Source organism: Oryzias latipes, chromosome 16 (genome assembly GCF_002234675.1).
Source record: "Oryzias latipes chromosome 16, ASM223467v1".
Classification (NCBI taxonomy): Eukaryota; Metazoa; Chordata; class Actinopteri; order Beloniformes; family Adrianichthyidae; genus Oryzias; species Oryzias latipes.
In genome coordinates this window covers 5913764-5938236 of record NC_019874.2, presented here as the reverse complement: position 1 = coordinate 5938236, position 24473 = coordinate 5913764, and the positions used below count along the sequence as shown (strand labels likewise).

At 41.7% G+C, this 24473-nt stretch overlaps 1 protein-coding gene across 2 annotated transcripts; it reads right to left on the bottom strand.

Moving 5' to 3' along the window:
• Positions 1–1397: 1397 nt before the first annotated feature.
• rnf19a (ring finger protein 19A, RBR E3 ubiquitin protein ligase) lies at positions 1398–23436 on the bottom strand. 2 transcript variants are annotated; one of them, XM_011484883.3, is made up of 10 exons: positions 23186–23436; positions 10928–11918; positions 6907–7115; positions 6662–6806; positions 5408–5570; positions 4835–4949; positions 4428–4589; positions 3858–4071; positions 3625–3768; positions 1398–3554 (listed from the first exon to the last, which is right to left on the bottom strand). In XM_011484883.3, the coding sequence occupies exons 2-10, from the start codon at positions 11629–11631 to the stop codon at positions 2774–2776; spliced, it is 2637 nt and encodes an 878-aa protein (XP_011483185.1). In that variant the 5' UTR covers positions 11632–11918; positions 23186–23436; the 3' UTR covers positions 1398–2773. The 2 variants fall into 2 exon arrangements, with proteins under 2 accessions (XP_011483185.1, XP_023819614.1); XM_023963846.1 differs by having other exon boundaries at positions 6662–6803.
• Between the last annotated feature and the right edge of the window lie 1037 nt (positions 23437–24473).

The following is a 24473-nucleotide window of genomic DNA, read 5'->3' as shown; positions in this document are numbered from 1 at the left end:
AGTGATGAATGACTTGAAATCTCTCTTAGACCAACATATAACCCTTGTGCTATCCTGGGTCAAGATGACCATTGACGTGTTCTCCCTACCATGACAAAGTGAAGATCACAAATCATTGAAGAAAAAAGGTTCAGAGCACTGTCTAGTGGGGTCCAGATGACCCCACTCCCAATGGTAACCCTTGTGCTATCCTAGGCACTTTACCATTGGGAGTTGGGTCATCTAGACCCACTAGACCAGAGGTGGGCACTGAGGGCCGCATTTCTGCACGTTTTCCAGCATACCCTGCTCTGGCATGTTCTAATTGGCTGGACACACCTGAACCAGGTAATCAGCCATGAGTAGGGCAAGACTATCTGGAAATCATGCAGACACACCGGCCCTCGAGGCCTGGAATTGCCCACCCCTGCACTAGACAGTGCGCTGAACCTTTTTTCTTTCTTCAATGATTTGTGATCTTCACTGGTGTCCATGGATTACATGAAATCTTTCCACCTTTATCCACCTTTGTCATGGTAGGGAGAACACGTCAATGTAAGGGTGGGGTCATAGGATAGCACAAGGGTTAACATGAAATGACCCTTCAGTCAATCAGCAGCATGTTGATGAGGGGCGTGCCTTTTTCAGTGCTCTTATGAGTGAATCGTGCTTTGACCTTTCTTGACCTTTGTCAGATGACACTGTGCTTGACTTTTCAAATCATTCAAGTCTAGCCTAACTGGTTTAGATTGAACATCGCTGCAATCTAAAGCTCTGCTCTACACCAGAGTAGTGTGACATAATGTGGTACTAGATGCAACTGTCTTATTTCTTAACCCTTGTGCTATATTAGATGACCCCCCACCCTTACATTGACGTGTTCTCCCTGTTCTTCCTTCAGTGCACTGTCTAGTGGCTCTAAATGACCCAACTCCCAATGTCAAAGTGCCTAGGATAGCACAAGGGTTAAAATTATTCATGAACCGGTCCCATCAGACGTGTGCTTGAACACTATGAAAGGGATGAATGTGTCACCAACCAAGCTAAAAGTATGGCAACGCCAGAGACCCTCAATGCTGAGGGTTCAGTCCACGAGGTTCCAGACTGCAGCAAACAAGCAGGACGGAGGCCCTGCAGGAGGACGGAGGCTGGGCAGCCCTGAACTAAAATAACCCTCTTGCTATCTTAGGTGACCCCACCCTTACATTGACGTGTTCTCCCTACCATGACAAAGGTGGATAAAGGTGGAAAGATTTCATGTAATCCATGGACACCAGTGAAGATCATAAATCCTAGAAGAAAAAATGTTTAACGCACGTCTAGTGGGTCTAGATGACCCAACGTTAAAGTGCCTAGGATAGCACAAGGGTTAAAAAAGGTTGTGTATGACAAAACCTGATGAATTATTGGGAATAAAGGGAGTTTGTATAGATTTTTATTTCTGATATGCATAACACGCATATAGTAAAGCAATTACCAAACAAACATATCTTGTTATGTTGCACAGAATACAAGTTCTATCCGGCAATAGTGTTGAAATCAGAACAAAGAAAGAGTTTTGGTGAAGAGGAGGAAGAACAGATCAACGGTTTGCCTTCAGCACAAGGCCAGCCTTCTCCACAGAACCAAGGTTTTCCTTCAGGGACACAGAAACCTCTGCTGGTGCGGATTCACCTGAGAAAGCCTGGACTCCAGAGCAGTAACCAAACCAGCTGTAAGAAACACTGAAAGAGGCTCAATCTGATTCCAAGTCTGCTCATCAGCACCTTTAGCCAAACAACAAACACATTTCTCAGTGTGCATTTCAGAACAAATGTGAAGAACGGTGAGTGCAGCCGTGTGTCACTACCATCCCGGGTCTTCATTCATCCCTATGATGTAAAAAGGAGGCACAGTACTGTTCAGAGTGGACAGGAGCCTCTCTTTGGTAGGCCGTTTTCATTCCCCACAGTCTCCACTGCATATGAATGAGCATCTACCAGCACAAACTCTCTGCTACCTACAAGTTTTCCATCTTGCTGATTGGAAACTAGAAGACACGGTGAAGAAGAGAAACAAAACAGCTTCTTGAAGGCACCATGAGTTCACAAAGATACCAAATCTCCCTCTGACTCGGCGAGGAAAACCGTCCTTCAAAGTAAGTCACTTTTTAACAGGACAAAACCATTTTCTTTGTACAATTTCACAGAATTGACCAACCCACTGGTTAATATCATAATGACTTAAAGCATCATCAACAACAGCGGCCTTCCAGAGACCCGTCTGCGTGAAAACAACTGTTGCCCTCCCTAAACTCAGTAACAAACACGTTCCACGGTTCTGTGATGACCACAAGCCTGACCTTGGCTCGAAAACCAGCGTTTACTGAGACAGAGGTCTTCAACTTCAGAGCCTGTCATTGTCTTCACGATAGAAGTTATCGTCAGTCAGACTTCTACATCAGGGCTGGTTAAGAATATCCAGGAACACGTAAAGACAGAACAGAACACAGACTGTTCTGGATATTCTTTAATCTAAACAGAAGGAAATGGTGAAACACACTGCCTGGTCCCTGCGCGACTTTGCCTCTTCAGACTCCTGTAAATATTGCATTTATCCTTTAAAGCAAAAATCTAATACTATCCAAACTGGCCCAGTGGTTTATTTTAGATGTACATGTTAGAGGCCAGTGGGTGTCAGAGCGTTAGTCAGAGGAAAGAGCAGCTCCTGCTTTCACATGGCAACAGGAAACCCAGAAATACTGCAGGAGCTCCTAGCAGAGAGGATGAAAGCATGTTTATTTTGTTTGGGTCCTCTAAATATCCGTCTGTATACAGAAGCTCTGGAGGTGCTCCTGGGTTTGGAGCGGCTGTTGTGGTTTGTGGTGGTTGTTGTTTGGTTCTTTCAGCAGCTCTCCGGTGTTGCTGTTAGAGTCCAGCTCAGCAGGGCACACCAGGCTGACATTCTCTTCTGTGATGAAGCAGAGAGCGGGCAGCTCTGCACCGTTACCAAGGGTGGGGGCGGTGGAGGGCGAGTGGGGGGTGACGGCGACGGCCTGTCCTTTGGTGGAGGGTGACGAGGCCGGGCACGACTCCAGGCGGTCGTTCTCCACCTCTGGCAGGGGGCTGACGGTGGCAAAGCGCATGTGGCAGTCTCCCCCGTTGGAGCCGTGGCTGCAGGACGTCTTCACACTTTCCAGATCAGATGAGCTGAACTCAGAGAAGTGACTAGAGTGAGAGTCAGCAACAGAGGGGAGGCTCCCACTCAGTGAAGGGGAGTCGAACTCTGAGGAGTTGGTGCTGCGCTGCTCCAGGAGCTGAGCATCCATGTCCTCCCGGGTTTCCTTGATCTTGCTGCCTCCTTTCTTGCGCAGCTTGCCTTTTGTCTTCTTTCCTCCTGAGTTGGAGGAGCAGGAGCAGGAGGCCTCTTTGGACCACTTGGAGGAGGTTCCTTTGCCCTCTGAGGAGGTGTTGGGACGCGTCCAGCCACAGCGGCCAACATGGCTGCCCTCATCAAAGCTACTGCTGCCACTGTGATGCCGGTGTTTCCCAGGCTTGGATTCAACGTCGGCCTGGACCTCCATGCTGGTTCCATCTCTGCAAAGGGGAGGCCGATCTTAGAGATGAACACTTTGTGAACAAGAGTCTGCTTTAGAGGGAATCTCACCTGTCAAGAGGCACGTAGCTGTTAAGAATGGATCCGGCCATGGCTTTGGTGCTGGCGCTGTCACTGACCGTTCCCAGGCTGACTGTGCCAGACTCCCCACTGAGACTACAGCGCTCCTTCTGCACGTCCGCCTGCACCTCCAGCCTGAAAACACGCCACGGGGGGGGGGGGTCACAGGCCAGGTCACAGGCCAGGTCACAGGCCAGCGTTGCTTTCGGACTCCCTTCACTCACCTGTTCAGGTAATTGACCATTGCACTCCCAGACAGGCTGCCAGTGATGCTGGCTCCAGCCAGAGCCATGGTGGAAGCGGTGTCGCTCAGGTTGTCCCTGTTTGATCCCAGATGGTCCATGTGGCTCCCACTGGCACTGAGGCTGCCCGTCATCCCCCCCACGCTGCCCTCGCCTATGCTGGGGTTGTTTCTGCTGTCAGCCACCAGTGTCACATCTAAAGCAGAAAACATTAGCCGCTTTTCCCCAATCGGAGTCACAAAGCAGTCAATCAAGGTTTTGACATGTTTGCTTAAATCGATTGTCCTCAGACATGTTAACATGTACAAATGAAAAACACTCGTCATTTTTGTTCATTTAGTCCAATCCCTCAGAGTGATTAATTGTTTTACAAAGGAAAAGCACAAAGAAAGGTGATCTTCAGAGGCACAGGAAACCCTTTCTGTGGAAGAATCACCGTTTTAGCTGCAGCAAAGCACCGTCTCCCTGAAGTGAGACTGCTGCACTGTTCAGCAGTGGATTTCAGGGAGGGGGGGGGTTGCTGCATGGCCATCTGATGCCAGTGATACCCACCAGTGGCAGTTCCAGCGCTGCCCGCGTTCATGTCATTCTCATCGTCGAACTCGATGCGTACTCCTTTGCCACTGCCAGCCGAGACGCCACAGCCTCCACTGCGGCACAGAGAGAAAGGCACCACGCCGTATACATAGGCCAGCATGATGGGAACGCCGATCCCTGGCGGTGTAAGGGGAGGAAAACGGACAGCTGAGTCAGCCACTAGTTAGCATGATGGAGGGCAAAAAAACAGAAGCGTGGACAGGAACAGGTCGTTCTCAGCTCATCAGAAATCCTGATTTAGATTTGTTTGCTGCTCAGGCTTATTTTCAAACTAAGGAGAAACGTGACGGCTGAAACGTCACAGGACTTAGTGATCTTTATGGATGAGGAGACAGATGAAGAGACGGAGGAAAACAACTGACCCACAGTGACTGCAGCCACCACTGGAGACACAATGACAGAGAGGGTCACTCCACCAGCAATCACCAGGTTCCTCTTGTGGGTGGACATATCTTTTCCTTCATAGCGGTTATATATCTGAAAGAGAAAGGAAATGGATTCACACAGTGTTTCCACACTAGTCTTGCACTTAGTCAACTCAGTCGCTTATTCTGACTGCGGCTGCCGGGAAGAAAGAGTTGAGCGGTGCTACGATTGTTTCTAAGGGAGCACAGCAGGTTTTCAGGTCAAACTGTGTGTATTTAAAACAAAGTCATGAACGGTTAAAAGGTTTGTCAGCTCTGGTTTCTTCATGACAGACACGAATGGGGATAATGGGGTAAACTCCATCAGTGTGTCTGATTCAAAATGACCACAAGATTTCTCTATAGTATTTATACTATACTGTGTGAAAGGAAAAGGTGTCTTTGATTTTTGAAGGCGCAAAGCTAAAATCATCTAGAGTCACAGCATCTCAACATAACACTGGATAAATGAAGTACATAGAAAATAATGTTTATGAAGAGTTTAAGGATTAGCAGGTTTTAGGGGCTCACCTTTCGTCCCACGTATACGGGGATACCAATTATCATGGCGGGGATGGCGATGCCAGCAATCAGTGCAATGCCAACAGGAGCTCCAACCAGCGTTCCCAGCTGCCAAAGGATCTTCTTTTTCCTGCTCCACGGCTTCTTACCCCAGAAAGTACAGCCTGACGGACTGAGGGAGCAGAGACAAAACAAACCAACACCATTCATGGGTCTTAACGGTTGCTTCCAAATATTACTACAAGTAGTATTTTAAAGACCCATTCCAATGAAAATCTTTTGGTGTTTTTAATTAAATGTTCTTGTGGTATTTTTTCTGATGATGGAGGACAAATATAAAGATTAAAGTTGCATTTCGGAGTATTTCTCTATTCCGTCGTTGTGAATCAGGAGCAGACGAAAAAAATGCAGTTTGAAAAAGATCCTATTTATGACATAGAAAACACACTGGGCGGGCCAAGAGCTCTCTGCAGAGGGGAGGGAAAGGGGTGGAGTTACTTCTCCTCAACAGCCCCGCCCACAACTTAAGGGTAAATCTCTAGTGAACTCTTGCAGCTCTTCAGAAACTTTGGCCTGGAAAACTACACAGGTTTCTTGATTTGGGCTGAAAACAGTATACTCATAATAATACCACCAGTGGTCTGGGTAAATTCTCGATTCTGATTGGCTGCTGGGTATGCGTTAAAAAGTGATAACGCATAGGAATAATGCACACCTAAAGAAGAAGTTCCGGTCACATAGCTTAAATGTTCCATATCACTGCGCTGGTTTCTTTAAAACAAACATTTTCTCCATCATCTGGGCAAAAACAAGCGGTAAGAGGTGAACTTGATGCTTTACTTAAGCATATATATTGCTTTCCTTTGTCACTGCAGTCGAGATCGTTGTCACGGTAACGTGACAACACATTGCACCACACAACAGATAGTCAGCTTTCTGTGGAAAAAAAAGCGATCCAAACCGAAAAAAGGAGACAGTACTAAAAACTGATTGAAAATGGTTTTCTTTTGTAAGTGACCATGGTATAAGTGGGTTAATTGCCTTTGAAGTGTGCCGTGGAAGACTAAAGCATCCGGCGCATCGGGTGGTTCAGGCTTCCACGGCGTGCGTTAATTTCTGATAATGCACACTTTGTCGGTCATTAGCAATTCCTTAAAAGACCACGGAGAAACAATTTGAAAACAGTTAAAAAGATGATCTGAGGGAGACGTTACCAGCTCGAGCATCCAATCAAAAACCTAGAAAATATGTGCAGATACTGACCTCAAGTAGTGCAAGTCTGAGATCTCCTTCATACAGAGCCAGCAGAACTCACAGCCACAGACGGCACAGGTCATGTGGTTACAGCTGCCGTCGTTCATCTTTATGATGTAAGCTGCACAGCGTGGACACGGCTTGATGTCGTCTACTGAGAGACAAACCGTTGCAAAGAGTGAATGAGGGACCAGCAGCTGGGACGCCCCGAGAAAAGGACTTTGGTGCAGTGGTGCTCATGAAAGCCAGCCTACCTGCGGCGCCACTCTCCTGGCTATAGCTGAGGGAGGACGAGCGCACCGCTCTCAGACGGAGGCTCTGGGCTCTCTGCTGCCGCGCTGCATCGCAGGTCTGGTTGGGATGCCACAGCTGCTTGCAGTGGTAGCAGAACTCGGTACCACAGCCCTCCCTGCCACATTTGATCTTTGGACAGCTGGCACACCCAAAGGCGATTACAGCATATCTGGAAAAAGCAGATTACAAACAAAAGACCATTAATGGAAAATGGCATATCCTTACAGAGAAAAAGCAATAGAAAACAATGCACCTAGTCAGTGAATCCAGAAACACCAGTCTCCCGTTGTCCACTAGTTTTCATATGTTTGAATTTGTTGTAAGTTAATGATTTTTGTTTTTGTTTTTAACGACTTTACATTAAGGTAATGTAAAAGTGGCTAAAACGGATGAACTCTTGTGAATGCTACCTTGTGCTTTTCATGAAAATGATTTTTCTTACCATTTTAACCAATTCTCAAACTGTAAATTCACTTTGAGGAATATCATTTTTAATTCAAATTTCTTTTTATGTGAGTATTCAGCAACATAAAAGACATTCAAACTTTTTTTTTGCAGAAACCCCAAACAAACCCACCCTGTTGCACCATAAAAAATAAGAATTCAATAAAATAAACAAAAATTGTAATGATTGGAGTAACAGTGTTATCCCCTCAGAAAGAAGCGATGGATCAACATCTTTGATCTTGGTGAGAACTGGCTGCCAGACACTAAAAAACCCTGTGGCACAACCCTTCATTGAAAATCAGATTTTTTTCTAAGGTAAGATGGCACATAAGATCCAGGAATATCATTTTTAACTGTACAGAACAGATGATCCAAAACCCATCTTCTTCAGTGTTATGTGTGAGGGTTCCTGTTGCTCTGAGAAAAAAAAAACAACCATCAGAAAACACGTCCACCACCTTCCACATACAGACCATGACCTCCAGGAAACGACCTGCCAACCGTCTGTAGTTGTTTACCATTTCATCAGAATAAACTACTACAATGTCAAAAAGAACCTTCCAACAGTTTCTCTTTTCAGGCAACAAACTGCTGCAGGAAGAAAAAGAAAGAACAGGATACAGCTGAAATATGGGTTTCCCTGGATTAGGATTAAACATGAAGGATTTCCTTTACAGGGCAGCAGTGGTCTATGGAATATGCTTACATCGTTGGCATTATGAAATGATCCTCGCCATGTTTGTGGTATTTTTCCAGCTGTATTACCCACGAGTAGGCGTGCACAATATACCGCAAATTTATCGTTATCGCAATATCAAGCTGTGCAATGTGCATATCGCAAAAGACAGCAAATTTGCAATAAATGGTTACCTTAGATGTGGCTAAACAATCTTATGGCAGCTTGAAGTGTTTAATGGATTGAAAGAATCCCTTTCTGCATTTGACCAATCAGATGGACCCCTTCACGTTGTTAACTAATCGGATGGCGCCCTATTATGTTGTATGTTCGCCTCCTACGTCAACAAGGGTCATTTGTAGTATAATTTTTAAGCTGTTGTAATGGAATGGGAATAATATTTTTGGTTGTTTTGCTAATTGTTTATATACCGCAAATTATATCGTTATCGCAATATTAATTACTAATATCGCATATCGCCAGTTTTCCTCATATCGTGCGGCCCTACCCACGAGTCATGCGATTTTTGAAATACGCCTCATATTTTCGACTTTCATGGCTTTAACGGCTGTTACTGATAGATCAGCGCAAGGTCAGGTGATTCACTAACGGCTAATCGAAATTACTGAATGAGACCAGCTGGGGTAAGGGGCTGGGAGGTACTCTTTTAAACATGAACTTTGGGGAGTCTATAGGTGGAAACATGTATTTCTGCATGGAGTTTGCAGAAAGGAACTACTGAGGATGACTCCAAATGTTCTGTCTTCAATCAAACTAGGCTGTTTTATTTGGAGTTTGGGTTGGATGCACATGAAGCTGGTGGTTTGGTGACCCATCTGTTAGGGGAAGAACTGCAACAACTTTAAAAGGAACTTAAAAGGCAATAAGAAAACAGTTGCAGCGTTCGAAATAAGCAGTTATCCTGTTGTCCGAGACAACCAGATTTTACAGACTACAACCAAAATTGAACCTGATGGTTGTCCGTTTGACAACCTGGTCTTTTATTCAACATTTTGGTATTTTTCGACTATTTTTCAAAGTTTTTGGGAAACCGACAGTTACTATGCTGTACTAGTCCCAGTCCATACAAGTGTTCTAAATTTTAAAAATACTCATTAGGTTAATGTAATCAATTTTCGGATATATCATAGGGTAAGATAAAGTATTTTCATTTGACTGTAACAGTATTTGATTTACATGGCAATACTTTGCATAACCAGATGCTTCAATCTTTAGTAAAATGTTTGTTTTCAATATTTAAAGAGTTTTTTAAATGTCCATCATAAGAGGGAGTTGATTTTAGATGTATAGAATAAATAAAGATGTAGGTACTGACATCTGAGTAGGTTTCGTTGCTGTTGAATATTGGTATCGAAGGACAACCAAAAATTGGGGAGGACAACCAAATATTACTTGCCAGGTTGTCCGGAGGACGTCCATTTTTTCCCCTTATTTCTAATACTGAGTAGGTTTTGGTTGAAAGGTGCTGTTCCTCCATGTCAAGTTTGCTCGATTTCTATTGTTGAAATATAAAAGAATTGAGCTGTAAATAAGGTGTTCTATTAAAACCTGTGCTATAAAGTGATCACTTTGTAGAACTCTTAAGGACATCAAGAACACCAAGTGAAAATAATTGATGGTTACAAGAAGAAAACTGTAGTTTCTCAAAGCCACAGACACTAAATTGATCAGACCAATCCTGACAGGTCTCTGGTAAAGTGACAGCTAATAAACCAGGGACGTCACAAAGGAAGGGAACTGGACACTGGAGTACTAAAGTACATCTGCAGTGTTAGAGGATAACGCAGGAATGTTTTACCACTGCATACAATGTCAGAGTAGCATGCAGCTGCATGCGTGGCAGGATACATAAAGGCGTTCTCCACACAGCTTTAATAACTGGGCAGATAAACAACTAAAAACCTGCAACCTTTTTCTTTTTTTTCTAAAGCAATGAAATGTGATACTTAACACCTTATTCTTTAAATTATTCAATAACAAAAAGCATGCTAGCTCCTGTCTTTCCTGAATTACAGACTTTCCAAACCTCTTTGGTAACTTTGAAAGTTGATGAAATGATTTTTCCTTAACTATGCTTTTTGCTCTGGTAAAGAAAACTGTTCTATAAAAATGTTTGGACCAGTAAAATACTGTTTACACATGTTATAAATGTATTTTTACTTGTTCATAAGCTGTGACAAAGGAAGTTGTCAGTTTGAGATAAACACAGAGCACCTTGAGTTTATCAGAGAAATATGAATTTCTATTTAAGGCTAGTGTTGCAACAACAATGATTTAGAGCTAAATCTGTTAGCCAAGAGAAACCTTCAAATTCTTGGTGAGTAATTTCCAGCTGCTAAAAAAGCAGGACTTAGTTTTCATGCACGCTTGGCTTCACTTTTACCTCACCAAACTCATTTCCAACAACAACAGAGATCAAAGTCCACAACGCAAAGCCCAGTTTTCAGAAAAGTAAAGGCGGGGGGCATCGCTCTGTGGGACGGCTGTTTCAGCAGCAGACCTTGTTTCTGCTGAAGGATTTTCCTTCTCATGTTGTGAGATTTTTCATGTGTGCTGCTTTGAGTTGCCTACATTGATGCCTTTTATAACCTTCAAACCTCTCGGCTGAATTCTCATTTTGAAGGAGTTGTCCCAGAAGATCACGTTGTTGAGGAGCTTGGAGTTTCCAGTCTATCCAGGATCGTGTCTTAATATATTTTAGTGTAGGTGTTTGTTTACTTAAGCATGGGAGCAGGAAGACTTCCCTTGCTGTTCTATTATTGTCTTATTTTTAAATATTTACAGATATTACAATCCAAAAACACAAACTTCTGAGTCTCAATTTCATGTCTGCTTACCCACAGTCTGGAGCAGGGCACCAGCGGCAGTCCGGGTCAGCAACCAGCCACCTCCTCAACATGAATTCCTCATATTTCTCCATAAGCAGTCGATCCCCCAGGATCATACAAATATCATGTGGGTTGAATCGCTCAGAGCACTCAGGACAGCTTATGTTGACACGGGATTCCAAGATCTCGATGCGCAGATACTGGCGCAGGCAATCAATGCAGGAGCGGTGGTAACAGGTCATGATGTCAGGAAAACTCTCCCTGGAGTGGCGCAGAAGGCACAGGGGGCACTCCATCAGCTCAGCCCCAATTCCAACAGCAACTTTAGAGCAGGAGGAGGCAGAGGTAGAGGAGGAAGGCTCTGAGGCAGATGAGGTAGAAGCAGCGGTAGCACAGGCACCTTCGGTTCCAGTCACTGAGGTGGCAGCAGAGTTCTTGTCGTTGCACATCTCAGAATGGATGCTCTCGATACTTGCGATGCCGTCCATGCCCGTTAGCCCTGCACTCCCAGGAAGCTGGAGCTCTCTGGATCTTTGGTTTTTAGACTCGTGTCTCCTTCTTCTGAAAAAAGAAGCCAAAGAGATGCGCCTCTTCTTGGGAGCCTTCTTCACAGAAGGCAGGGATATGGAGGAACCAGAGGACTGCATGTCCCGGTCAGAACCCATGACGCCACTGCTCCCACAGCCCAGCTGCTGGGGCTTCTGCAAGCTCATCTCTTTGGAGGGAGGAGAGGGATGAGCCAGAGGGGAGCCGGCACCGGGTAACCTGTCGCTGGCATGTGCCGAGACGTGTGGTTGTTGGATGGGGCTGGGAGATGGGGTAAGGTGGTGGATGGGGGACGGAGCCGGGGAGGAGGGGCCTGGAAGGGGAGAGAGGGCTCCAGAGGGCCCCTCTGTGTTTAAGACATGGTGGCTCCTCCTGATGAGCCTCGTCGTCAGATCTAGGAGACGGATTTTGGCGAAAAAGTCGGGGTTGCTTGCTGTGAAACTTCTGCAACAACCTAAAAAGGGTGAGAAAAAAGGAGACAGAATGACAAAAATCCTTTAATCTGCTGATGTGAAGCTGCTAAAACAAGTAGAAAAGATGGCTGACCACAAATTTGACTACATTTCACCATAAAACAAAAACGTGAAGTTGTAAATATCTTTTAAGTTTTACAAAATGGTCAAATCTATGCTCATCTTCTCATCTACTCTTCTCAGGTACCAAGATTTAGTCTCATTTTTACTGAAAACTATGTTGTCCAGTTGTGTCCTTTCATCTTTACACTCTGAATGAACTGTGATCAAGAGGTGGAGCATGTACAAGGGCATCAGTGCTCTAGGAAATTAAAGGATGAGGCCTTTCAGTGACCTCAAACATTACAAAAATTCATCTTGGACAAAAAATTCATAGAGCTGGCAGAATCCAAGTCTGCTTTCCTAATCAGTCTATTAAGAGTACGAAAGGTTGACGGGCTTGCTCAATATTGACACAAAGACACAGTGTTCTGCTCCACCCATGGGATCAACAGGGAGGAGGCCTCTGGCATCTGCTGAAAACCACATACAGCCCATCTTTACAATTGAATCATAGTTACACAAATACTTCTATACCAGTCAAGGATGGTTTTTCAAAGTTCTTTTATAATTTTCATGAAAAGATGCCCACTTTTATCAAAATGTTAACCTTTCTACCCGAATGCTAATTGGGGAATCTTACCCTTGGCAACATGATAATAATAATTACTATTTAGTACTTTTGGCTGTATTTTTATGGAATACTACCATTGACTGTAAATGAGAACTGGACAGAGTGCCTACCCCCCTTTGCATTCCAAATAGAAAGTACCAGCTGGCTCCAAGATCCCATAGACTTCTATAGAGAAATAAACAGCTGTTACTCAGTCATTATAGTTGTCAGAATGACCACTGTCGCTCTTATACCCTTTCTTTATTTATTATTTTTTATTTATTATTAGTTATTCAAGTTATAAACTGAACAAGCAGATGCCTCAATCAGGGATGGGTCGATATAATGTTTCCCGACAGATACCAATAACCGATATTTCCCCTGCAACTGTGGCCGATAAGTATTGGTATCTGGAAATATCTAAGTGTCTACAATAACACAAAGTTTAGATTTCCTTTTTCTTTCTTTATTAAAAATGCACAAATTTTCTTTTACTGAACAATCACAGCGTACTTGACCTTTTTAACATGCAGCAAACCATTATATAAGTACATTTGTCAGCATTTAGTGCATTTATTAAATATTGGACATAACTGTAAACCATAAGCTCCCCATTGCTGGGCATCTATTAGGAACAACACGGATCCTTATCAAAAATAACATTTACCTGAAAACAGTCAATTACTGTAAGCGTCCCAATCTATTAGGAACAAGGATCCATTTCAAAAATGAAGTGTTTCTGATTTTTTAATATCGGACCAATACCGATAAACTCAAAATATGCTAATATCGGCCGACACCGAAACTGGCACAGACATATCGCCCATCCCTAGCCTCAATAAAATTTGGTGGCACTGGCGCCTGCTTGCCCGCACATCCAACAGTCAAAAAGTTAGATTGACAGATTTCAGACCAATCACTGCTCACTGACGATGTCTGGCTCAAATGTGCTAACGTCCATATCCCAAAGAAATAGCAACTGAATTCACATCACTTGGTTGGAGCCGGGAGTAAACCATTTTCAACGGGTGACGTCACACTTACTCACTCCAGTTCTCACATACAGTTACTGAATGGCACCAACAACTACAACTAAACATCTGATACACTTTAGATTTTAAAAAAACTGTAGATGAATCCCCACTAGGAAGTTCCGATAAAGCACAATAAAGATACTCCCAGTTATTGCATTAAATAGAATCGTAGTTACAGAATAAAAAGAAGAACAAACTTGCAATAGACCCAGATTCTGTAAGTAGAAAAATGAAGGCAAATCATCAGTAATGACGTTTAGTTGAGTTTGCAACCGCTATTCTGGCCCACAGAGCTGACACACCAAAAAAGACACACACTGCAGCTTTTTTCTAGCTAAACTTAAAAAAGAAAAGTATGTTGGCATGAATGAGGGCATGTTTTCAGTTAATCTGAAGCTCAGCTTCCTGCCAATAACTACAAAGAAGAAAGCAGAAGAGGCTGCACCACGAAAGAAAATAAATCTTAAAGCTTTTCAGAGAAACATCTAATCGTTTCATTGCACTGCTGCAAACATTAGTGTCAAGCATTTCTGTGGTCATTCTAACTCTCATTTCAGAACTAAAACTTGCCTAATGAGCAAAATCATCTGCAAGTTGACTTTCAGTGTTAAATAGGTCCTAGTAAAGGCAGCTGGTTTGATGAGTACTAATTAGGCCTGCACAATATACAAATTTATCGTTATCGCAATAACCATATTGCAAAAGACGGCAAAAATCCCAATAAATCCTAAACCTTAAATGTGTTAAAAAAATGTTTTCCTCATATCCTGCAGCCCTAGTACTAATTCAAGATAATACCAAAATTGTTATGTTATCATTAATTCAGCATTTTAATTGCAGAAACATGTCTATAAAGTAAAACTGCACAGTATAATTGTAAACACTTTTTTCCCTATTTTTTGCTAATCTTTCTTGGAATTTTCTACTAGAACACAATTAACAAAAAGTATTTATTTGCTATTGGTTACAATTCATAAAAAAATAAAGCTCAGAGGTTGGAGTGTTAGAACTTTAGAAAACATTGGAAAAATAAACATTTACCACATTCTCCAACACATGCTTATAAAATAATACCCATGTGTGTCCTCTTAATATCTAGAAGAAGCTATTTCTAACAGATTGCACAGACCAAGAACGTGACTAACATAAAGCAAACATTCTGATTCTTGTGGAAGTCTTTACAAACTTTATAACTTAAAACATTACACACAACATTATTCATAATATTTTTTAAATAGAACCAAAGATGAACAAACATGATAATGTATTTTTAAAAGGAGTATATGACCAAACCCCTATGAAGATGAATAACATCAATTATGACAATGCTAAAATGAGCTAATCTGGCTGACATATAGGTAAACAGTGAATCAGGCCATGCTGACCAAGTGCGGCCCACCCATTCAGTATTGCTCTGCTACATTCCTGTCAGACATGTCCCTGTGTAATCTTGCCTCTGTGAGCATTCCTGGGCTTCCATGGAACTGGGAACAGTCAATCCATCTACGATGCTTCCACTGCATCAGGATCGCACACGGAACAGCCTTCTAACAGGCGTGTGGCCCACTATTGACTTACGTCAAATAAAGTCCCCTCATCATGTAGCAAACCAAAAGCTAAGCTTGCAAATGTTGTGTTTGAATGAAAGACTTTCCTTTACTTGGACTCACAGAAACATCATCACCAGTATGATATCAGTCCATCCTTCCACCTGTTTTTCTAAGGCTCACAGCCATGGGGATGCTGCAGCCTACCGGGCTACTGTCGGTAAGGATGGGCCTCACCCTTGACGGTTCACCAGTCCATCACAGGGCCACACAGATAGACCTTAAGGACAATTTAGAGTCGCCAGTCAACCTGAATGGGTCTGTGACTGTAAAGTGCTTTGGGCCTTCGAGGAAGGTAGAAAAGTGCTATATTAAGTATACGCCAGTCACCCTTTTAAAAAAACAATCCATATGTAAGAAAAAAAAAGTTATTGAACTGAAATGTTTCTTTCTTAAATGAAACTATGCAGTAAACAAAGTGTGCATAAATACTGCCATGAGCAAAAAGAGTGAATCCATCATGTAGAGAGTACAAAGAGCTAAAGAAAGCCAACAAGGAAAAATGCTGGAAGTGTTTCCAGGGCTAAAAGCCAGTCCAGTCTCTGGTTCTCCCCCCTCCTTGAGTCATTTCTTCCCCAGTATCCTCAGAAGATGGCGGGGGTAGTGATGAAGTAAGCATCCTGGCATTTCAGCTCAGCTGACAGCAAGACATTCAGGAAAGGGTGTAAAATGGGAACTGTAACAGCCAAATTTCAAGACTGAAATAAAGCAAAAAAAAAAGCACAGTTTGTGCATTTTTACAACAGGGCACTGTTGTAAAAATGTACAGTCTTGTTGGTACCCCTCTGTTAAAGTAAGGAACAAAACCACAAATCTCACTGAAACAAATAACAAAAGCAATAGTGGAAAATATATATATACAGTACAGACCAAAAGTTTGGACGCACCTTTTCATTCAAAGAGATGTCTTTGTTTTCATGACTTCAAAAACTGTAGAGTCACACTGAAGGCATCAAAACTATGAATTAACACGTGGAATTATATACATAACAAAAAAGTGTGAAACAACTGAACATATGTCATATTGTAGGTTCTTCAAAGTAGCCACCTTTTGCTTTGATTACTGCTTTGCACACTCTTGGCATTCTCTTGATGAGCTACAAGTCACCTGAAATGGTCTCCACCAGTCTTGAAGGAGTTCCCAGAGATGCTTAGCACTTGTTGGCCCTTTTGCCTTCACTCTGCGGTCCAGCTCACCCCGAACCATCTCCATTGGGTTCAGGTCCGGTGACTGTGGAGGCCAGGTCATCTGGTGCAGCCCCCCCATCACTCTCCCTCTTGGTCAAATAGCCCTTACACAGCCTTGAGGTGTGTTTGGGGTCATTGACCTGTTGAAAAATAAATGATGGTCCAACTAAACGCAAACCGGATGGAATAGCATGACGCTGCAAGATGCTGTGGTAGCCATGCTGGTTCAGTATGCCTTCAATTTGGAATAAATCCCCAACAGTGTCACCAGCAAAGCACCCCCACACCATCACACCTCCTCCTCCATGCTTCAGTGGTGCAGCGGTAGGGCAGTCGACCCATGATCGTAATATTGCAGGTTCGATTCCCGCCTTGCACGCCCATGTGTCGAAGTGTCCTTGGGCAAGACACTGAACCCCACCTTGCCTCTGGTGGAAGGTTGGCACCAGTGTTCGGCAGCAGAGCCGCCATCGGTGTAATGTGTGAGTTCATGGGTGAATTGGTTTGTGACTGTAAATCGCTTTGGGCCTTTAAAAGAGGGTAAAAAGCGCTATATAAGTATACGCCATTCACGGGGGGAACCAGGCATGTAGAGTCCATCTGTTCACCTTTTCTGCATAGCACAAAGACACGGTGGTTGGAACCAAAAATCTCTAATTTGGACTCATCAGATCAAAGCACAGATTTCCACTGGTCTAATGTCCATTCCTTGTGTTCTTTAGCCCAAACAAGTCTCTTCTGCTTGTTGCCTTTCTTTAGCAGTGATTCAAGCAGTCTCCTTGTAACAGTTGTTGTAGAGATGTGTCTGCTGCTAGAACTCTGTGTGCCATTGACCTGCTCTCTAATCTGAGCTGCTGTTAACCTGCTATTTCTGAGGATGGTGACTCGGATGAACTTATCCTAGTCTGCAGCAGAGGGGACTCTGGGGAGGTCCGCATGTTAGCCAGTTTCTTTGTAGCGCTTGATGGTTTTTGTGACTTGGGGACACTTTCAAAGCTTTCCCAATTTTCGGTCTGACTGACCTTCATGTCTTAAAGTAATGATGGCCACTCGTTTTTCTGTACTTAGCTGCTTTTTTCTTGCCATAATACAAATTGTAACAGTCTATTCAGTAGGACTATCAGCTGTGTATCCAACTGACTTCTGCACAACACAACTGATGGTCCCAACCCCATTTATAAGGCAAGAAATGACACTTATTAAACCTGACAGGGCACACCTGTGAAGTGAAAAACATTTCAGGTGACTACCTCTTAAAGCTCATCAAGAGAATGCCAAGAGTGTGCAAAGCAGTAATCAAAGCAAAAGGTGGCTACTTTGAAGAACCAACAATATGACATATTTTCAGTTGTTTCACACTTTTCTGTATGTATATAATTCCACATGTGATAATTCATAGTTTTGACGCCTTCAGTGTGAATCTACAATTTCATAGTCATGAAAATAAAGAAAACTCTTTGAATGAGAAGGTGTGTCCAAACTTTTGGTCTGTACTGTGTGTGTGTGTGTATATATATATATATATATATATATATATATATATTAGGCCTGCACAATATACCGCAAATTTATCGTTATCGCAATATCCAGCTCTGCAATAGGCATATCGCAAAAGACTGCGAATATCGCAATAAATCGTAAACCCAAAATGTGTTAAAACAATCTTATGGAAGCTTGACGCTTTTAACGAATCAAATAAATCCCTTTATGCTTTGACCAATCAGATGGACGCCTTCCCATTGTTTACCCATCAGCTGGAGGCCTATTATGTTAGATGTTTGTCACCTATGTCAATGAGGGTCATTTGGAGTGTAATTTTAAACTGTTTCTAATGAAATGGGAATGATGTTTTTGGCATTTTTCTATTTTTTTATATACCGCAAATTATATCGTTATCGCAATATTAATCTCTAATATCGCATATCGCAAGTTTTCCTCATATCGTGCAGCCCTAATATATATATATATATATATATATATATATATATATATATTCATTTTTATGCAAAACAAGGCAAGTGCACGAAAATATACAAAACTATAATATACATAAGACTATACTATAACAGCACTAAAGAACAGCAGTAGCTAGCACTAAGTCATTATCACATCCAAACTGGTGATTTTTTACCTCTATAGAGAATAACAGACATCATTAGTTACATAGTCCAGAAAAGTCTTCCATATCTTAAAGAAATTGTCAGTTGTGGAGTGTTTTACACATGTTAGATGGTCTATGGCAGGGGTGGCTAACCCTGGGGGGTATTCCAGAAAGCAGGTTATGCTAGCTCCCACGATAAGTTTGAGGCTAAGGAAGTTGATGACCTCAGCTTTCGGTTCCAGAAATGGAGGTATGTTTCAGGGTAGGTCAAGTTGCCATGGCAACTCATGCTCTGAACATAACCTGGTCCGGAGCAGGTTTAGTTGAAGATTAGTTTGTTTACAGAGAGGTGAAACAGCATGGCGTGTCCATTTGAAGATGATTTAGTGGATGAAAAAGCTCAGATATTACTTTTTCCACCATGAGAGGGTGATAAGACCACATATGGATGTTGGAAAGATAAACTTTTTTACTTTGATCTAACTTAATTATTTGCTTCAGTTAAGATAAATCATTTTTTTTGTTAGGTCACCTTAAAAATAACACATAGTTTTCAGACAATTATTTTCCTTTTACTCAAATTAATTCAATTAAGTAGGTGTAACTTTGATGCTGCTGTTAAATCGGCACCGCAAGGGATTCTGGGATATCATTCCCTTTGCCTGTCTGGACGGATTTGGGTTTAAGTGTGGGTTTTTTACAAAATGTGTTTAGTTGTATAGCTGTTTTACCGTGTTTCAGCGTGTTTTGCCGAGCTATTTTGTCCTACTATGCTTAAGTCTCTGCACCATGAGTGAGAGTAAAGTAGAGGATGATGAGTTTATATAGCACCTCTACCACCCAAGCCTGTTATGTCAGTAATGGAATATTCTGTGATGAATTTTTGCACTCCGTGCATTTTTTTCCGTTCTTTTTATTGTTAAAAAATGAGCATATCTGCCGGCTCAAACTTAGACATATGAAAGTTCAAGAAATATAAGTAATTAAGATGGAAAAAAGATTGATGAAGTAATGTGACATTTAGTTAGATAAATACGTAAATTTGAGTTGTATAAACAATTGTTGAGTTTGAATAAATTTAACTAAATTATCTTTCAGCCGTGTTACTTTTTTGATGGACTTATAATTTCTATCCGCCGTCATTAAAATCTCAGACTCCGTCTCACTTCCGTCTCAAGTGTCGCGCTTTTTTTTTTTCTCCACGCGTTTCCATGGTGACTCCAGAAATCGGCGATCTATTGAGAATGTCTTTATGTACCGTGCGTTAACCCAGGGTTACCAAGTCGAGCGTAATTACGCCAACTCATATCCCGTCTTTTGGAACCGACATACCCCGAGTAAGCAAGTTCAGGCGGATTTCAGCCAGAGTTCACGCTCAAAGTCAGTCTAGTTTAAACATGCTTCCTGGAATACCCCCCTGGTCCTCAAGAGCCTCAACCCTGTCTGTTTTCCAGTTCTCCTTAGACTGCTTGATAATGATAATCAAAATCAGGTGTGTTCAGTCAATCAGGATGTGAAATCACTTGAGTCAGCCAATCAACAGCAAGCTGCTTAAGGACATATACAGTACAGACCATTATTATTTTAAACAAAAACCAGATATTGTTTGGGGCTTCTTGGAGATCCAGTGGAGCAGAATATTTTTTCTACCACAACAGGCTAGGATATTAAATAACTTTCTGTAAGTTGTGTTGTGTTCTTAATTTGTGTATTAGGGAGACTGAGGAGGAATGGCTCTAGTTTAATAATAATTTTCAACATTTGCTGCAATTTATGGGTTATCAATATCCAATACTTTTGAATTTCAGGTCAGGACCAGATATAGAGTTCTATTAAAAATTATCTTTTCCATGTCTGTTGGCCAGATCACCTTCATCTAGGCTTGTTTTTTTAGATAAATCAAGAAGTAATGTTGTAGACAAACGCCAACAATCACTGATCATAAGATCCACCAGAATGAGACACGAACAGACATTTTTTCAGAATAAACACCATGTTCAGTTGGTATGCAAACAAGCTTAAAGACTGATGACTATAGTGAACTCAGAAAGTGCAGAAAACCCAGTAAATTCAGCCTTTACAACCTCAAGTTAAGCACTGACCTAATCACTTTGTTCTGTTTTAGTCACAATAGGCCATTTCTGGACTAGATGGGAAAAGTTGTCAAGAAACCGGACTACTGAAAATGTTTAAAAGAATCTTACTGAAAAGTTTGATTTAAAACAATTTTATAGATTGTATAATAAAACGCTGCAAAAATATAAAAAATCTACTAATAACAAAACGCACCGCTGGAGCCTATCCCAGCTACTGTTGGGTGAAGGCGGGGTACACCCTGAACAGGTCATTAGTCTGTTACAAGGTCACACACACACACACACACACACACACTCACTCATACACACTTAAGGGTAATCAGGAGGAACCAATTAACCATGTTTTTGGACTGGGGGAATGAAGCCAGAGTGCCCAGAGAAAACCCACGCATGGACAAGGAGAACATGCAAACTTCACACAGAAGGGTCCTGGCCAGGATTTGAACCAGGGCCTTCTTGCTATGAGGCGATAGCAACAACTAATACTCCACAGTGTAGCCCTCAGTTTTGTTTTGTTTTGTTTTACAAAATTCAAAAGCTTGTGATAAGCATCACTATGCAACAAGCCTGTTTTCTCAGCCCTTTCATGTACTGTAGCACTAAAGCCACATGGTCTAAGTGATGCAGAGAGATGTTTGCTTAAAGTAATAAAAGTGTTGGGTTTTTCAAGATACACAAACAATAAAGACAAGACCGTCCAAGTGGGACTTAAAAGCAACATCCAACAGCAAGATCCTGTTCAAAATCACAGAGATGAAGCTCGCATTAAATCTGCTATGATTTCCACTCACTTAAAAATGAAAACTGTTTTTCAACATGCTCTTGTAGCATTTGTCTGATGATAGAGGACATTTTTAAAGAAACTAGGATTAAAATTGTATTTCTGACTTCTTCTTTATTCGAATTGTTGTGACGAAGAAATTTCATTTGAAAAAGTTTGTTATGATTTTTATGTAAAAGCTACAATCAGCAGGCCACAAGCTTCCTGCTCTGCTCCATTCTGATGCATCCACTTAAAGACAAATAGATCCGTGTACGTCTTTGTATTCCTCGTCCGAGCTGGCACCTGGATCAAAACTATAACTAGTACCAACATTGCTCGCCATTTTAGTTGCACCGCTAATGTTAGGTTGGAGATGTCAAAGGCTGTAAGCTAGAGAGCACGTAAACAGATGAATGATGAGAAATTGGAGTGGACATACTCCGGCCAAACAGTTCTGCCCACAAATCAGAGGAGAATCTCTAATGAACTCCTGCCACTCTGCAGAAACTAGGTCCTAGAAAATGACAATTTTTTTTTTATTATGGCTAAACACGACATAAGTATCCAAGTCCAGTGGGAACACTTTGAAAATAGATCAAAAAGTGATTGGAGTGGGTAATTAAAAACAAAGCGCAGTGACTGGGAACAATAACAAGGTTGCTCAGTCTATGAGATAAATTAAGAAGTTTCCTAAGTACATTTGTTTGGGAAAAGTGTAATCTCTTCTCAAGTAGCTTCAAGAAAATGTAAAGTATAATAATATTAAAAGTATTTTAAAAAATTTACACAATAACATTAGGTAATCATAATTCAATCATTGAATAAACACATATTTTGTCTTTAATGCATGTGCTTGCATGCTCAGGGAGAAATCTGTAAATAATACATTTCACAAAGTACTTTTGATTGAACTGCTCAGCATAGAACTTTTTCAATGCACTGACCTGTTTTTAAAGTCAAACGTGAGCTAATGATTTACTGTGTTTACACATAAGCCAGACAAATGATCCCCTTGGAACAGCGGAAATTATAATAAGCAGTTTGGCTATAGCCACTGCATATGCTGGCAAGATCACCCAGCTGCCCAATATAAAAACAAACAAAAGGGGAAACCTTTTGTTTGTTCCACTATCAAAGATGAAGAAAAAGAACTGCTAATTTTATGTAAACTTCAAAATGTAAACAATTAAACTGCAGTCTGCTTTAGAAAAATGTGTGAATCTACAATGAATGTGAGCTAGCTGATTCTACAAATAATATGGATAGTATGTGCAGTTGTAAACTAAGACCACAAAGTGTTTTCATTTATTGTAGTCAGGTAACTAACTGCACCGAATTTCACTCATTACTTGGAGTCTTCTGGAAGGGTTTCCTAACTTATGAGGATCTTTAGTAATTATGTGCTGGTTTTCTGCTATGTATGACTTGTTCCATCTGGAACTTCAGGTCAAATTTCCACTTCAAACACTGAGGGTCAAATTCTTCCGTCACAAAAACTTTTACTGGTACTACCCATAGCATACCCTGCTGTTTTTGGATCTAACACACAACAAAAACGAAATGAACTAGGTGTCTGCGGTCTTAACCAGATAACAGAACAATCCCTGTTAATGTCTTGTTTGCAACTTAACACAGGGTCGATAGCTAACTGATCTTAAACGGAAAAAACTTTAAATTGTCAGCACTTCCCCATACAAGCTTTACAACACATAACAACACTACAGCAGAGCAGTAGGAATTGTGAAGCTGCAAACTGCCAAACACAGAGAGAGCATTAGCAGCTGTTAGCACGGTTAGCTAAACCTACCGTCTGTTGCTAACGGCTCCTGTGCCAGAGGCGGAGTCACAGAAAAAGATGTTCTCCTTTCAAATACGTTAAACTCGATAGCTAGCTGCTGTTGCTGACAAATCGAGCTTTACTTATTCTACTATACAGCCACCTATTTAGCCCCGTCTGTCTCTTTTCCCACCTATTCGCTCGGTTTCGAACGACAACAGCTTCCACAGAGCCTGCTCTGTTATTAACTGTTCTCGTTCTAGGTCGCAAATTCAAAAGGTATCGCGAGACTACAAATCTGACCGTTTTGTGTTTTTTTTTCTGGTTCTACAAAAAGAAAATGACCTGTGTGTTGGATTTTTAGTCTTACTTCATTTTTAAGAGAAAAAAATATCTATTAAAAAAATACAATTATTTTCATTATTGCTGTACTAAAATCATCTTTCACACAATGAATTAAAAATTTATTTTTTACTATCATACATGATTTAATTTACAGAATAAAATCAAGACATCAATTTAGGAAACAAGCAAAAGTACAACAGAACCAGGGGTAACATATTGGTAGAAAACATTGCTAAATGTAATTAATAGCCTTTTTTTATAAGCCTTGGTGTGCAAATCAATAGTATCTCCAAACTGATTAAAAATGCACAGATTTAAAAATGTTGAGTGTAACCTCCTAAATTGTGTCTAACCTGACCCTACGACGGACTGGCGACCTGTCCAGGGTGTCCCCTGCCTTTGCCCATAAGTGGCCGGGATAGGCTCCAGCAGCTCCGTGACCCCGAAAGGAACAAAGGAAAGAAGATGAATGAATGAGTCGAACCTCTGAAAAGTTAACAATCTGCACTTGTGGATCTTTCTTTGAGTTATTTTAAGCTGGTATTCTATGAAGGTTAAGAGCTGACAGGTTGAGCCATGTTATCCAGGACTATAAAATCTGATAGTGTGTTCACAGTCAGGTAAGAGGACAAAACAGGAATTGTTCACAGTGTTTACATTGATGTGTAGAAGAAAATAGAAAAGAAGACAAGTCAAAACGAAGATAAAAACTGGGAAATTCTGAGACTGCTTAAAAAAACAATTCAGGGTTCATATCAAACACATTCAAAATGTGTGTGTGTGTGTGGGGGGGGCACCATGGGGGATGTCCCAATCTTTTTTTCAGTTACCTTGGTGAGTGGTGACTGGAACCTGGTCAGTCTTTAACTGGTATTGGTTCTGTGACCAGCCCACCAGTGCTCTGCTCCTTGGTGGTGGGGTCAACCACCACCTTATGCTAGACCTTCCATGGGGGTGACCAGTGGACAGCCTA

Excerpts from the sequence above, each read along its gene's own strand:
- rnf19a (XM_011484883.3), bottom strand. The coding sequence starts at position 11,631 with ATGAGCTTGCAGAAGCCCCAGCAGCTGGGCTGTGGGAGCAGTGGCGTC. Across the intron at positions 4,590-4,834 it reads GGTGGCTGCAGTCACTGTGG|GGATCGGCGTTCCCATCATG; the intron begins GTCAGTTGTTTT and ends TTACACCGCCAG. Across the intron at positions 3,555-3,624 it reads AGCTACGTGCCTCTTGACAG|AGATGGAACCAGCATGGAGG; the intron begins GTGAGATTCCCT and ends TCCCCTTTGCAG.